Consider the following 16421-nt stretch of genomic DNA (forward strand, 5'->3'; position numbering starts at 1 on the left):
AAAGCTCAACCAAACCAATCTAAGAAAGACCCTTCTCAATAGTACAGTATTTCAAATAGGGGGGGCATGAAAACATTTCTGTCCCCTAAGGAGGCTATGACAGAAAATAATTGAGAACCACTGATTTACACTTACAGTAGTAAAGATACAGTGTATGTCCATTACGAAACAAATAGTTTCATACCAAAATCATCCATGTAGACCAGGGGTCATCCACTACATTTGTCCAAGGGCCAGACTTTTTCTCAGCAGACAACTGTGAGGGCCAGATGGTATCGTAAAATGAAATGGATATTGTACCTAAGCAATATATTATTATTTGATATCTTAACTTTGCATTGTTTAGCCTTGTCAGTGATCAGCCGTTTACGCGCCAAAGTCGCAAAATTGCGACAAGCAACATTGCTGAATTTAACAAGCCACAGAGACAAATATGATGCCTCATGTGGTTACTATTTTACACCAGGAGATGGCGGACATCTGTAACTTCACTCTGACAACATTGTGGGCTTGTTTCTATGCAAAGTTTAGGAGTTTATAGTCTTGAACCCCGTGTGCGGGCGGTAGCGAGTCCGCTCCCCGTTACAGTCCACATGCAGCACATTTTGGTGCCGATGCTTTGCTTCACCGTTTTTAGGGTGGCAGGATACATATATATACATAGCGCTATGGCTTCTATAGCTCAGAAGACAAATTTGAGATTTCCATCTCAGCCTCATTTTAGTTTTTACTTTGTCTAAAAATGTTTCTCATATGTTTCTCCTAAAATGTACTAGGAGAAATAGATGAGACGTACGGTGCGTGGTGGTCAAAACACCGCTAATGGTGAGGGGGCTGGTGGGTATGTATAAAACCATGGAAATAGCAGTAGTCGCGGTAGAATCCGCAGCAGAAAATACACTACTATAATCAAAGGATGCAGCAGTGGTGTTCAAGATCCTGCTGTAAATGATGATGATGATGGCTGGGTTTGCTTGAGAGATGAGGAAAAGTATCATAAGTGGATCAGACATTTTGATGAGCCCGTTGGGTATCGTGGAGAAAGGGATATGACCATTTCTGAGTCTGGTGATGTCATAATATGCAAATTAGATGAGTGAATTTACTCCCATCACAAATTCTGGGTCATACTGATGATTTGTTTCATATACAGTATGCCTTTATCTCTAACCATTTTCAAGCTACAACCTAAATAGTACTATCAAAACTGAATATTTTCTTGAAAAAACTAAGGCGCCTAATGGGTTATCTATCCATCCATTTTCTATGTTACTTGTCCTCACTAGGGTCACCGGGGTATGCTGGAGCCTATCCCAGCTGACTTTGGGCAAGAGGCAGGGTACACCCTGGACTGTTCGCCAGCCAATCACAGGGCACCTAAAGGGTAAACAGACTCATATTACCTGTACTGCAGCAAGCCACTACAGTCCGTAGTCTTGCAAGGGTTTTTACAAATCCAGAACAGTTCCACCCATCAATAATCAGGAGTTTCATTTATAAAGGTTGTGTACGCACAAAACAGAACCTGCAAGTTGCGTACAGCCGTCCCTGGGCCACATCGCGCACCGAATTTCACAGCTTTACTCTATCACATTTTTTTTAAAATACAGTAGGTCCCCAACTTACGAACACAATTGGTTCCAGACGACCATTCTTAAGTCGAATTGTTCGTAAAAAGGTAATAAGGTTATACTACCAATGATATAGGTACTACATGTACATGTATACATATACAGTATATGTGTATGTATGTAAATATGAGTTTGGATGCAGTAGTAATATTAAACAAGGATAATTAATGAAAAAAACAATAATAATAAAAATGATATAATAATACGTAATGATAAATTTTATTTACCTTTGAAGAGGAGTGGGTGAGCATACGTGGTTGGTGGTAGTGGTGGAGGAGGAGGAGTTATTGAAAAAGAACAAATCGTCATCGTCATTAGACTCTTCTAAAAGAGGTAGTGTTCTGTGGGTGGTGTAGAATTAAGCAGGCCTATTAACTCTTCATAAACTTTAATCACACGCTCTGTCCGGGTTGTATCATACAGCTACAATTTAGCTTTCCATTTAGCTTTCTCTCCCCAGCGTCTGTTGGTCCCATCAGCAGTGTCACAGTGCCCTCTACTGGTCAAGCATGTAGCAGCATAAATACTGATGGAGCGACTAGAAGGCAAAATAAAATAAAATATAGACCAGTCGGCTTGTGTTCGTATCCGCCAATGTTCGCAAGTCGGATGTTTGTAAGTTGGGGACCTAGTGTATATTAATTAATAAATCATTGCTGTTTCATAGTTGACCGTGGCCTGTTAGAAATAAAACGCATGCATATGTAAGCAAATAAACTATATGTATTTTTTTGCCTAAATGAAGCATTTTCAAACATAAAAATGGCTAAATTAACTCATACACAAATATATGGCATTCACAAAACACAATGAAAGACACGTTGATATGTAGTATTCTACACTGGTCACTAGGTGTCAGTAATGTTACATTGGCCACAAAAAAGTCCCGGATGTAAAAAAAGAAACAATAATAAGAAACTCTTCCAATGCTAACATGCGTGAGTCTTATTTTCTCTTATTATGTCTACCACATTAGGTAATGGGAGTGTAAAAGTGACTTTAAGGGTGTTAAGGTCTTTCATGTCTAGATAGCACTATCCATCCATCCATTTTCTATGCCGCGTATCCTCATTAGGGTTCCGGGGCTATGCTGGAGCCTATCCCAGCTAACTTTGGGCGAGAGGCGGGATACACTCTGGACTGGTCGCCAGCCAATCGCAGGGCACATATAGACAAACAACCATTCACACTCACATTCATACCTATGGACAATTTAGAGTCACCAATTAACCTAACATGCATGTTTTTGGAATGTGAGAGGAAACCGGAGTACCCGGAGAAAACCCACACACACACGGGGAGAACATGCAAACTCTACATAGAGATGCACAACGGAGATTCGAACTCAGGTCTTCCCGATCTCCTGACAGTGATACAGTATATCAATTAATAAATTATGCTGTTTGATGGTTGAATATGGCCTATTATTAGTCAAAACATTTGTATATTTAGGCTAATGTTACGTATTTATTGCCTAAATGATGCATTTTCAAGCATAAAAATTACCAAAAAAGCACTAAAACACAAGTTTTTGGAACTGAGGCGGCCAAGCCCGCGCTATTGTCATATGCTCTGAGCCACAGAGCAGGGGAGAAGCAGCGCCTGACGGAGGAGCTCAAGCTGGTAAAGAGGCAGTACAAGACAGCAGGGGAAGTTGAGAGAGCTGGCCTGGCAGGCCTGAAAGCATCCTAAGGAAACAACTGTTGACCCTGAAGAGGGCAGAGTTCCACAGGACGAGGCGGAGAGTGAGAGCCAGGAAGAGGGCAGCTTTCCTGGCAAATCCCTTCAAGTTGACCAAGCAGCTCCTTGGCCAAAAGAGGACTGGGCGCCTCACCTGCTCAAAGGACGCCATTAACAATCACCTCAAGGCCATACACGTACAGTGACCCCAGCAGAGAACAACCGCTAGGCCCATGTGATGCACTGACAACATCACCAGAGCCTACATCAGACTTCAACCTGAAGGAAACACCCAGTGACTCCAGGAAACAGCACTGATGATGTGTCCAACTTAGTGCATCAGAAGATGTTTCTGAAGACTATGTTAGATTTAATCCTCCGTGATCTCACAGTGAATGCCACAGTGAATGTGAAAGCAAAGCAAGACAAGTACAAAATCAGCACTAATGTGCGGTCTTGGACAGCCAGCATTCTCTGATGTAGACCTTGTAGATGCAGAGAAAATATTTTATTTTTGATAGGTCTTTTCCTAGCAAGGGTTTAGGAGATTAAAGCATTTAAATGCAAAACTCATCAAGTACATTTTCATTTATTTGATGACCCAAAGTAAAAAATAACAAGTTCTATTCAGAATGAATTGACTGCCATTTGAAATTTTGTGTTTTGTATTTTGATAAAGCTACATACAATAGAGAAGTTGTGCTTTAAAGTAGAGTGCTCTTTCATTCAGCTATGTAGTGATAAAAGTTTTCATCCCCGTTTTTGTCTTTCAAAAAAGTCTACAGTGAGAGCTAAACATTATCGCTGACCATACACATCCAGTCTTCTAATCCTGTATGTTCAACTCCACAACCACTGCAACAGCTAATAATAATTCTACTCACAGTCACAATAACAACCATGCTACATGAGCCAACATCAACATCAATATCAAGTATGGCTTTTCATTGACATGCTGAAGCAGAAAACAGAAATCTTACCTCCTGATAAACACTGTCATTGTCCTCAAAGTCACCTGCCTTCCTGGGCAGCACATGGACATGAACATGCTGCAAGCACACACACAAGACAAACAAAAGCTTTAGGGATGTACTCTGACCTGCATTAAGCTGCAGGGGTCCAACGGGAGGAGTTTCCACATTTTTATGTGTGTATGATTTTTTTTTTTTACTGTGAGAATCTCTACAATGTAAGGAAGTTAGAATGCAAATATAAAATGTACACACATGTACAGTATATGTACGTAAATATGTATCAAACAACAAAGTTAAATGTAATGAAATAGAAGGATTTACCTTCAAGGCAGGTAGAACATATGAACTACCTACACAACAAATAATGTATGTACAATGTACTACCTATGTACACAACAAATAATGTATGTACAATGTACTACCTACAGTTATGTACACAACAAATAATGTATGTACAATGTACTACCTATGTACACAACAAATAATGTATGTACAATGTACTACCTACAGTTATGTACACAACAAATAATGTATGTACAATGTACTACCTATGTACACAACAAATAATGTATGTACAATGTACTACCTACAGTTATGTACACAACAAATAATGTATGTACAATGTACTACCTATGTACACAACAAATGATATGTCCCATTCCAAAAACGTGTTTTTGTCCACCTCAACACAGATATAGAACATCAAGAAACTTCAAGGGCAGCCAAGGTGAAGAGTCAGGCCTGTAGTCTTCGAGAGACATGCTGTGTTTTTTCACATCAAGGTGACAGTGTTGACTTACCCTTCCCCTTCTCCCTCAGCAACTGGCCTGTAATGCTTTGATTGGTTGATGTGGAGTTGTTTTCCACCAATAGGAAGGTGGTGGCAGATACTTCCCAGGGTGTCCCATACAGTCATTTATTTATTATTATATCAACTACTTAAGGAAAAAATGTATCCGGTCCGTTAAGTCAGTCCGTTCCGGTTAGAGTTGAACATTCTGGAACAAATTAATTACACCGACCACGGCTGCACTGTATTTACAGAATGTAGATTGAAGAGCGGCATCTGCACCTAGCTTTCCAGAAGACGGTATATCATTTATTCATTTATTGTTATTTGGAGCTTTCTTTTGATATTGTAATTGTTTCATAGTATCACCACGGCAGAATGAAATGTGATGATCTTTTGTTTTGTTTTGTTCCCCATTAGCTATAGTGTGGGATTTATTTCTGCCGACATAATGTGGTCAAAAATGTGTCGCTATCATCAAGGGCATGATAAGGAAACTGTGGAAAAGGTTTTATTCACTGCCACATAAAGATAGATTGTCAAGGCGGGCTGAAAGGATGTTTCTAAATGTTCCGACCAAGATCTGCTGAAAGACAAACAACACAGTGTGATCTGTCAAGTCAGCTCACATGTGGAATTAATTGCTCATTCGCAGGACGAGGCTCTGCAACAATGCCACATTTCACTGTTGCTCACGGTAACGCGGTTGTAACATTTCAAATAGCAATTAATGTTATTATCTCTTATTGGAAAATAATAACGCCATTACTCCAAACACTGAAGGTAAAAGAAATACGCAACACACAAGTTCAAGTCTTTCTCCACTAACTAGGAAGTCACATTTTGCATCCGGATCAAATACTTATTTCCCACAATCCAATCCAAATTAATTTAGAACCTTTATTTAGTGGTATTTTAAATTGATTTTTTTACATTCTGTCTTTGAAATGATGCACTGTTCATATCTTTGGAAACTTTGGAAAAATCAGCAGGGGATCAAATTCTTTTTCTCCACCGTACGCTCTCATCATTTTATTACCAGTATAAAGTTCCCATTAATAGCAGTGAGGATTGTTCAGGAAACAAATAAGGCCCTCCACAGGATATCTAATCATCTTATATTTTCTGTAACATGGGGATGAAATCCATTTCCATCAGCCCAAATCATTTGTCTTGTGTGTGCGCCACCCCAGTCAGTGAGTTTATCAAAGCAGATATGCATTCCTCTTACAGCTGGACTCACTTATTTAATCAAAGGAGCGTTGTTGTTGGCATGCAGGCAGGTGAAGACAAACATAATGTATGTTGTATAGATATATATTCTGCAGATATATGACATATAACATCCATCATGGACAACACCTCACCCCTTGCATGGCACTGTGGGTCTCTGAGTAGCTCCTTCAGGGGCAGACTGTGAATGAAAGGAGCGCTACCGCAGGTCTTTCAACCCAACAGCCATCAGCGTGTACAACACTTGCACAACCTGAACGTGTTGTAGTTATTCTCTGTTTCTCCATTTGCACTACTTAAAGTAATTTCTACTTCCAAAATTTTTTGTATGATGTGCAATATATTTTTCTTATATTATATTTCTTATATTCTTTTCTACATCCTTAAACTTTACTAAAAAGAAACCTTGTACAGCAGGCGTGTCCAAGTGCAGCCCATTTTCTGTCGTGATGGGCGTATCGATACTAATAAAGGGCATGTGTTACTTCTATCTCTTTTAGGGTAATTTACTGCACACAGGCTTTTGTGCTGGAACCCCCCCCACAGTAGCGTAAAATTAAACTGATTCATGTCACATGACCACTGACCAGAAGAGCAGTGACTCCATGCTGGAGTCAACTACACAACAACAACAGCACAAAGCAGTAAAGAACATCTCAAATGTTGGGCATGCTTGTCACCATGGCTTCTTATGGGCTGGAATAAATCTCTAAATAATTCAGCGATGCCAAGAGTTTAGCAGTGAAAATGAAATACAATGATTATTTAATAGTGTATAAGTGTTGCGCAAACCTCATGCCATATTAACGAGTAGTGAATTATTAAGTTCTCACCTTCACAGTTTGTCCGGCTTCAGGGCCGTCCTAGTGGGAACAGAAAGCGGTAATTAGAAAAGAGACGGAAACTGTAAAGTATTTACATGAATAATTTACAGAGATTTTAATTTCAGATGAGCTGCAGCACTTTGCTACTCTCTAATTAGAAAAAAATATGATTTTTGTCAGTACATTTTATTTATTCATCAGAAATTTTGCTTAAAAATATGTTGACTTGATATAAATAAGATGGAAAATGAAATACTTTCAATGAAATAATGGTAATTGTGGGAGTACATGTACCAACAAAGTCAAATAAAAATTGCCATTGACTCATTTTTAACTTTTTACAATTCATTTAGCACAAAACACCCTAAATAGCTGCCAAACAGTGTGGCTGTGCTTGTGTTTCAGAGCTTGATCTACTAAGATCCCAAAGAAGGAGCGGAAAATTGCATGAGCAAAGTAAAAAGGTGCACATACTATTAATGGGTCTGTTGTAGGCGATCTGTTATGATTGCTTGTACAATTCTTAACTGGCGCAAAAGTGGTGCGGAGCGCTGTGTTGAAATGAAGGTTGTGCGTGTGCTAGCGGTCACCATGGAGAGTTTGGGAGAGCAGAGTGGCCGTAAAGGAAACAAGAGCTTTGAAGTCATGGAGTTGGAGGTCTTGGTGGAGGATAAAAATAAACACACTGGTGAACTCCAGCAGAGATAATAATGCTATGTTAGTCTATTTTCTCATTTCATATACATTGGAAACTTGGTTAGTGTCACTAATCCATTCCAGAAGGTCCGACTCTAACCGAAACGTACTCTAGCCAAATCAGTTTTCCCCCAGAAGAAATGATAAATCCAATTCATCCGTTCCAGAAAGCCAAAAATATATTTTTATAGTTTTACAATTATAATTTTACATGCAGAAAACAATTCTAAATTCATACAAATACATATAAATGATGAATAAAAGGGAGTTATTTCTTGAATTCAAAGTTGTTCAATGTGTTTCTCACCTTTTTTTTTTTATCAGAATGCTGGCATTTGCAACTTTGGCTCCATTTTGGCTTGTTTTGCAGTTGTGAGCAAACAAAAAACTGTGTTAGTTAGCAAAGAACTACAGCATCAACCGCTGATGACATCATTGACGGGCGACGGAGCCAACTCCCGGTTCTGTGTTTTATTTTATTAGCAAGCTAATAGGTTGTGTGGGACGTTGTATGATAAAAATACATTAAGAACACAGTTGGACTCACACAGTGTATTAATAACACGACGAGATGTGCATCATATTGTACGCTAACCGGAAAATGTACACAGGCCAATGCAAAATTTTAGAGTCAATTTTTAACGTAAACCAAAAAACATGCTAACTGGGGCGTATGCTAACTGAGGTTCCGCTGTATTTTTCTTCCAGAGTGTGTAAAAATGTCTTGTCCATCTTCTACTAAAAGCTTTATAATGTTGCTGTGCTTTATTTATCAATTACAGGTGATAATCACGTGTTGTTTTTATAATTTCTTGACTTTTTACACTGAAACAGGGTATTTCTAAAGTCTAAATTCAGGTTTCTTTCATTCGACAAAAAAGAAATGGTCTTTGCTTACCCGGTGTGAAGAAACTGTCACATTCACCAATCCACTCATTATTTTCATACCAACAACATCTATGTAGACATTTACATGCAGTGAAAAAGTCTTTTTTTTTTTTTAGAAACACGTCGTAGGAGTCCAACAGTATACTATTATTCATCCCAGGAGTGGCCCCACTACTGCAAAAAGTTCTACTTAATGTGGTGACTAAAGCAGGCGAGCTGTCATGATTAATCTTCTGTCATCACTTCTCATCACCTCCCCAGTCAAAGAAAATGATATCAAGGTAAGGATTGCTCTTTGCTGCCTTGGGTTTTTTTTTTTTTTGTGTTCTCTCACCTAACCTGTGAAACAATTTTCTCTGAGAGGCCGCAGTGCAGGCGAGCTGCTATTTTCATATTAGCATATATATCACCAGTTATGCAGAATAGGTCGTTCAATCTAAGGTGAGGGTCTGTCTGGGCGTCTTGTGGGCGTCAGAGTTAGCTCCGTGTTTGGCTTCTATCACATTATAGTCTATGACAGATGAGCTGATACAGGTGAAAATGCTTATTGATTATTACTTTCTAGTTAGTTTTCCCGAGTGAAAATATTTAAATCCGATGACGCCATCACCAACGATTATTGCCATATTGCTTGATCTTCTCCTGAAAACACATTGAAGGCACTATTGTTTTGGATTTCTCAAAAAGAAGAGCTCACAGTGTTCAAAACTTGCAGGCTAATTCTGTTCTTTTACACATGGGATTCCAGGGGATCTAAAATGCATCACAACAAACCCTGTGCGGTCGCTCTCGTGGTGCAAAAATGTCAACATGGAAGTGTGGTGAATAATGAGAAACTGGTCGTAATTTAAAATGGAACAAAATTGGCCGTTTGTGGCCTTTTTAATAATTATACAGTATACCTAAAGACAGGGGTGGCCAACCTTCTGACTTGTGGGTCACATTTGGTTCTTACATTGTGTAAAAACTAGAGCTGTCAAGTGATTAAAATGTTTAATCTAATGAATCACAGTTTTCTAATTAATCATGATTAATCACCATTTGTAACAATGTGTGAAATATGCCCATTTTTACTGTACTTTATCAACAGAAAGGTAAATGACAGGACAGGATTATATTTGTATGTATTAACATGTCCGGATGAACTAATAATGTCAATAAATAAAAAGACACCACACAGAGGGCAGTACGGTGGTCTAGTGGTTTGCATGTTCCGTGCGTGCGTGGGTTTTCTCCGGGTACTCCGGTTTCCTCCCACATTCCAAAAATGAGGTTAACTGGCGACTCAAAATTGTCCATAGGTATGAATGTGAGTGTGAATGGTTGTTTGACTGGCGACCAGTCCAGGGTGTACCCCGCCTGTTGCACGAACCCAGCTAGGATAGACTCCAGCATACCTCCGCGACCCTAATGAGGAAAAGCGGCATAGAAGATGGACACCACACAGGTCTAAAAAAACTCAAGTATTTTCAAGTCATCAGACTAAAGTCCAAGTCCATAAATGTAATGAACAGAATTGGTGACAAAGGGCAGCCCTGGCGGAGTCCAACCCTCAATGGAAAAGGGTCCGACTTATTATTGAAGTCTAATAGCAAAACACCGCTTGGGTTCAGATCAAAGGGGCCGTTCCCCCCAATCACATCTCTCCAGGTCTCACTGTCCCTGCCAATGTGAGCGTTGAAGTCTCCCAGCAGAAGAAGGGAATCTCCCGAGAGAGCACTCCCCAGGAATCCCTCTAAGGACTCCAAAAACGGCGGGTATTTTGAGCTGCTGTTTGTCGCATTAGCACAAACAATAAAAACTACCCTCTCGTTCACCGGGTTAAACTCCAACGTATAGGCCCTGAGATTTGCCCGCCTTGCCCGTTGCTTCTCACTGCTGGCAACGCCAGAGTGGAATAAAAAACAACCCTTTTCAAGAGGACTGGTTCCAAAACCCTTGCTGTACGTTGAGGTGAGTCCGACTATATCTAGCCAGGATTTCTCAACCTCGTGTACCAGCTCAGGCTCCTTCCCTACCAGAGAGGTGACATTCCACGTCCCAAGAGCTAGCTTCCGTAACCGAGGATCAGGCCTTTGGCCGCCACCCAGCTCAACTCTGCACCCGACCCCTTTGGCCCCTCCCACGAGTGGTGAGCTCATGGGAGGGGGGACCCATGTTACCTTTTCGGGCTGTGCCCGGCCCATGGGTGCAGGCCCCACCAGCAGATGCTCGCCAGCGTGCCCCACCGGTGACCCGTGTCCAGGCAAGGGAAATCTTGGTCCAAAGTTGTGTTTCTTCATTGGGGTCTGTTGAGCCGCTCTTTGTCTAGGACCTGTTTGTCATGGGTGACCCTACCAGGGGTGCAAAAGCCCCCCGACAACTTAGGTCCTTGGATCATTGGGACACGCAAACTCCTTCACCACGATAAAGTAGTGGCCCAGGAAGGAGGTCTGTAACCACCACGAGGATATCCTTACATGATCAGTAAGTCACAAGTGTCATTACAGTAGTTTTTGATCTGACCACCTCCTTCCATTGGTGGTGGTGGTGGTGGTGTTGGGGGGGGGGGGTTATCGAAAGCTGTAAATGAAACAAATGAAGTAACTTGTAATGTCACTTATTTACTTTTAAAATAAAGTTATCAGTACAGAAGCTAAGTTTCTTTTTAAAGGAGTAATCAGATTACTTTTTCAAGGGAACTGTGGCAACACTGCCAGCAACCATTGGGCTGGGACATGACCAATCTACCACCTGAGCCATGCTACCCTGCAAAAGAAGTGGAATGTTGCAGCAATTGGAAATGCTTTTTCACCAGTGCAGGGCACCATTTGATTTGTCTATTTTCATTTTTAAGCAGACTAAAAACGGTGGAATTCGAAATGTTGGAAAGTAAAAATGCCGACTAAATGCTAAAATTTACAAATAAGCTGTAAATGTACAAAGATTACAACAGGATGCTTCTCAGCATTCACACTATAGAAGGTCATTTGTAATCTGTGTAGAAATTGTGTGAATGCTGAATAGCTGAAGACAAACTGAAATGCTGTACGGAAAATGTGGAATTTGGGGGAAAATGGAAATTTGTGGAATATGAAAAATAAATGAATGTTTTAAATGAGCTGAATGTTTTGATGTTTGATCTACAAGTAGAAGTGCACTCCTGATCAAAATTTTAAAAACCAGTTGAAAAAAGGCAACAATTTACATTTTGCACTGTTGGATCTTAAGGAAGTTCTAAGTAGTGCAAAAGGAAGAAATGGGAGTGAGAAAAAAAAATTAAGCAATTTATAGCAAACAAGCATTAAAGTGAAATAGGCTGTTCATCAGCTGATCAAAGGTTTAAGACCATAGCTTTGAAAACGCAAAATCTTGTCAAAAATGTGTATTCAATGTCATTTTCTGTCAGGTATTCACACTGTCATGATCTCTTGATGGCAAAGGCAATACAGCTTTCTCTTTGAACTCAGTCGGGTTGTTGAGCTGCATGAGCAAGGCCTCTCGCAGGGCGCCATTGCTGCTGAGGTTGGAAGCAGTAAGAAAGTAATTTGAAATTTCTTCAAAGATCCTCAAAGTTACCAAACAAAAAAGTCAAGTGGTAGACCCCAAAAATGTCACCGGACCTGACCATGTGAATGTTAGTTCAGAAACCAATAACCATCAGATGGCATCTCCGAGAGCAGGGTTTTAAGAAGAAAAAATGTCTTCAAAAGCCTCATCTCCTGCAACGCCACAAAATGACCCATTTGAAATTTGCACAAGCGCAACAAACATGGGACATTGAAAGGTGGAAGAAATTCTCTGATGAGAAAAAAATGGAACCTTCACGGTCCTGATGGCTTTCAATGTTACAGGCATGACAAGGAGATACCAACTGAGATGTTTTCCGCAAGGCACAGAAAAGGGGGCGCCATCATGATCTGGGGTGCTTCTTCCTTCAATGGAACAATGGAGCTTCCGTTTGTGCAGGGGCATCAAACAGCAGATGGCTATGTGGAAATGTTGCAAGGGTCATCCCTCATGACTGGAGGCCCTCATCTGTGTGGTAATGACTGGCTTTTTCAACAGGACAACCCTGCAGTTCAGAATGGCCGCTTGACAAACAACTTCTTCCAGAGGAATAACCTCACTCTTTTGGACAATCCTGTGTGTTCCCCTGATCTAAATCCAATTTAAAACATTTGGGGATGGATGGCAAGGGATGTTTACAAAAATGGACATCAGTTCCAGACAGTGGATGCCCTCCGTGAAGCCATCTTCACCACCTGGAACAACATTCCCACGAGCCTCCTGGAAACACTGGCATCAAGCGTCCACAAACCATTTTTTTTCATTTTTTTTAGGTGATTAACAAGAATGGTGCAGATACTCATTACTGAGTCCTTTTTGTATATTTAATTTTTGTTTTTGGGGGGGGGGGGGGGGGGGTTGAGCTATGGTCTTAAACTTTTGATCAGCTGATGAACAGCCTATTTCAGTTTGTTATTTGCAATAAATTTCTTACTACATTTTTTTTGTGTCACCCCCAAAATTTTGATCAGGTGTGAAGTCAGCTGTATTAACTTTAACGAGTATGTGTGGAATTATGGGGAAAGTGGGAATTTTGGGGAAATATTAATTCAAATGAGGTGAATGTTTTCATGTTGGAATGGTTTGAGTCAGCTAACGAATGTGAAAGTAGCTGAGCCTAGCAAAAATGAATAAATAATAATGAATAATAATCAAAAATACTAATAATAAATCAAACAATTTTGGTGCAGAATGACATGTGAAATTTGATAAAAGCTGTTTTTTTTTGTTTTTTTTTTTACCTGAATGGCAATAGTGAGAGAGGTGGCATTGAAGTGTTTCTCAACCAGGTTAGCAACCCTCTGGGTGGTGTTGAAGAGATCTGTAACTTCATCTGGACCAAGATCCCGAAAACGCTCCACTTGTCTCAGGGGGCAAACCAGCACATCTTTTGAAAAAAGTTCTGTTAAGGAAAACTGTTTGCAGTACAGAAAAGTCTTTACAATGTATTAGCACATTTGTTTTTGGTGGAGCTAACTATACAGACTTAAGAGACACAGAACATTCATTTCCTATAGCACTTGACCTCATTAGGGTCACAGGTGAGCTGGAGCCTATCCTAGCTGACTACAGGCTGGGTATACCAGGGTTTCTCCCTGACTTGTTGCCAGTCAGTTGCTGGACACAGAGAACATTGACACTCACAATCATACCGATAGACAAGTCACAGCAGGGGTGGGTAAAGTACGGCCCGTTTTGTCATTTCTTTTTTTTGTATGTCTTGTATGTCTTTGTACGTACGTACATGGTATGTACGTCTTTGGGATGTGGGAGGAAACTGGAGGAGGGCTCTAATAATGTTAAAAACTGCATTTAGAAGGTTGTACACAGGTTTTCTGTGCTCTAACTACAAAAATATTCCATTTATAAATAAGGAATCCTATAATTTCATCCATCCATTTTCCTCTGCTTATCTGGAACCGGGTCGCAGGGGCAGCAGTCTCAGTAGGGAAGCCCAGACTTCCCGGTTCCCGGCCACCTCCTCCAGCTCCACTGGGAGGACACCAAGTCATTCCCATAATCCCTCCAGCGTGTCCTAGGTCTGCCCCGGCCTTCTCCCGGCTGGGCATGCCTGGAACAGCTCACCAGGGAGGCGTCCGGGAGGCATCAGGACTAGATGCCCGGGCCACCTCAGCTGGCTCCTCTCGATGTACAGGAGCAGCGGCTCTACTCTGAGCTCCTCCCGGATGACCGAGCTCCTGACCCTACCTCTTAGGGTGAGACCAGCTACCCTACGGTGGAAACTCATTTCAGCTGCTTGTATCCGTGATCTCGTTCGGTCTCTCTCTACCATGACGGTCTGGTACAGCGATCGTATTACTGCAGGCGCTGCGCCGATCCGCCTATCGACCTCACACTCAAACCTTCCCTCACTCGTGAACAAGACCCCGAGATACTTGAACTCCTCCACCTGGGGCAGGACCCTATTCCCAACCCGGAGGGAGCCATCCACTCTTTTCTGACTGAGAACCATGGCCTAGGATTTGGAAGTGCTGAGTCTCCCCAGTAAACGCCAGTAAAGGTCACAGCCCGACAAAGCCATCAGGACCACATCATCTGCAAATAGCAGAGACGAGATCCTAAGGCCGCTGAACTGGACTCCCTCGACACCTTGGCTGCGCCTAGAAATTCGGTCCATGAAAATTATGACCAGAATCGATGACAAAGGGCAGCCTTGGCGGAGGCCAACGTTCACCAGAAAGAGGCTTGACTTACTGCTGGCTCCAGGCTCCTGCTCCGGTTGTACAAGGACAGAATGGCACGTAGTAGCGCGCCAACAATCCCGTACTCCCGGAGCACCCCCCACAGGACATCGGGAGGCACACAGTCGAATGCCTTTTCCAACTCCACGAAGCACATGTAGATCAGTTGGGCAAACTCCTCAGTACCCTCCAGTACTCTCACAAGGGTGTAGAGCTGGTCCAGTGTTCCGCGACCAGGACAAAAACCACATTGCACCTCCTGTAACCAGGTTCGACTTACGGTCGTACTCTTCTTTCCAGCACCGTGGAATAGACTTTCCCAGGGAGGCTGAGGAGTGTGATCCCCTTATAGTTGGAACACACCCTCCGGTCACCCTTCTTGAAACGGGGGACGACCACCCTGGTCTGCCAATCCAGAGGTACTGTTCCCGACTTCCACGCAATGTTGAAGAGACGTGTCAGCCAAGACAGTCCCCATCCAGAGCCTTGAGGAATTCAGGGCGAAACTCGTCCACTCCCGCAGCTTTGCCACTGGAGAGCGTTTTGACTACCCCAGGTATCTCAGCCACGGTGATGGAACTGTCCGCGTTTGTGTCCTCAGACTCCGGACTCTGCTTCCTCTATGGAAGGTATGTCAGTTGGCTTGAGAAGGGCCTCCAAGTATTCCGTCCACCGTCCGATATCCTCAGTCGAGCAAGCCCCGTGTCCCCACTGTAAACAGTGCTTCCCCTTTCTGAGGCACCGGACGCCCAGAACTTCTCACCTAGTTCAGTTCCAAATGTAAAAATTGTAAATAGTTCATGGTGTTATGTTTGTAAATAAATTATTGTGATGTTAAAAAAGCCCCACCCTTTTTGTGTTGTTCATTTTGTGGTTTAGATGTTGTTTAGATATTTCAGCTGTCACAAAAGCCAAAAATATTTGTGTCAAAGTGACTAACAAGGACTGGTGAGGTAGTGGAAATGTAACAATTATTGAGTAAATATTGGACCAAAACTCCAAAATTCCAAAACTCTGGGCAATGGACAAATGGAATGAAACCATAGATAGGAATCTCAATTCCATGTTTCTCACTGTTGTAACTAAAAAGGAAATCACTGACATTGTCAAAAATTTGAAAGCAAAAACATTAACTGATTGTAATGGAATCGAAATGGAAACAATTAAAAGGGTTATCAATGAGATTGTAGAACCGTTACACATAACCGTTAACATATATTGGTTACTTATCATTTCAGGCTGGAAAATTTCCTAACAAAATGAAAATGGATGAAGTGGTTCCCATTTTTAAAAATGGAGATAAACATAAATTTACAAATTACCGACCAGTTTCCTTATTACCCCAATTTTCGAATATTATGGAGAAGCTATTTAATAACAGGTTGGACAAATTTATTAATAACATGAATGAATTACTAGCAGGTTGTCAATACAAATACAGAGCTAACATTTCA

The 16421-nt window shown here is 41.4% G+C and overlaps 1 protein-coding gene across 8 annotated transcripts in view; it reads right to left on the reverse strand.

Annotated features, from left to right (window-relative positions):
- fhit (fragile histidine triad diadenosine triphosphatase) overlaps window positions 1-16421 on the reverse strand; it is a 210850-nt gene that overhangs the window by 53993 nt on the left and 140436 nt on the right. For 7 of the 8 annotated variants that reach the window (XM_054784104.1, XM_054784099.1, XM_054784103.1 and 4 more), the window contains 3 exons: window positions 13507-13652; window positions 7142-7171; window positions 4292-4360 (listed from right to left, as the gene is read on the reverse strand). In XM_054784104.1, the coding sequence (XP_054640079.1) occupies window positions 4292-4360; window positions 7142-7171; window positions 13507-13652 (245 nt within the window). The remainder of the gene's footprint in view (window positions 1-4291; window positions 4361-7141; window positions 7172-13506; window positions 13653-16421) is intronic. The other variant, XM_054784105.1, reaches the window with a different exon arrangement.

This window comes from Dunckerocampus dactyliophorus, chromosome 8 (genome assembly GCF_027744805.1).
Source record: "Dunckerocampus dactyliophorus isolate RoL2022-P2 chromosome 8, RoL_Ddac_1.1, whole genome shotgun sequence".
NCBI lineage: Eukaryota > Metazoa > Chordata > Actinopteri > Syngnathiformes > Syngnathidae > Dunckerocampus > Dunckerocampus dactyliophorus.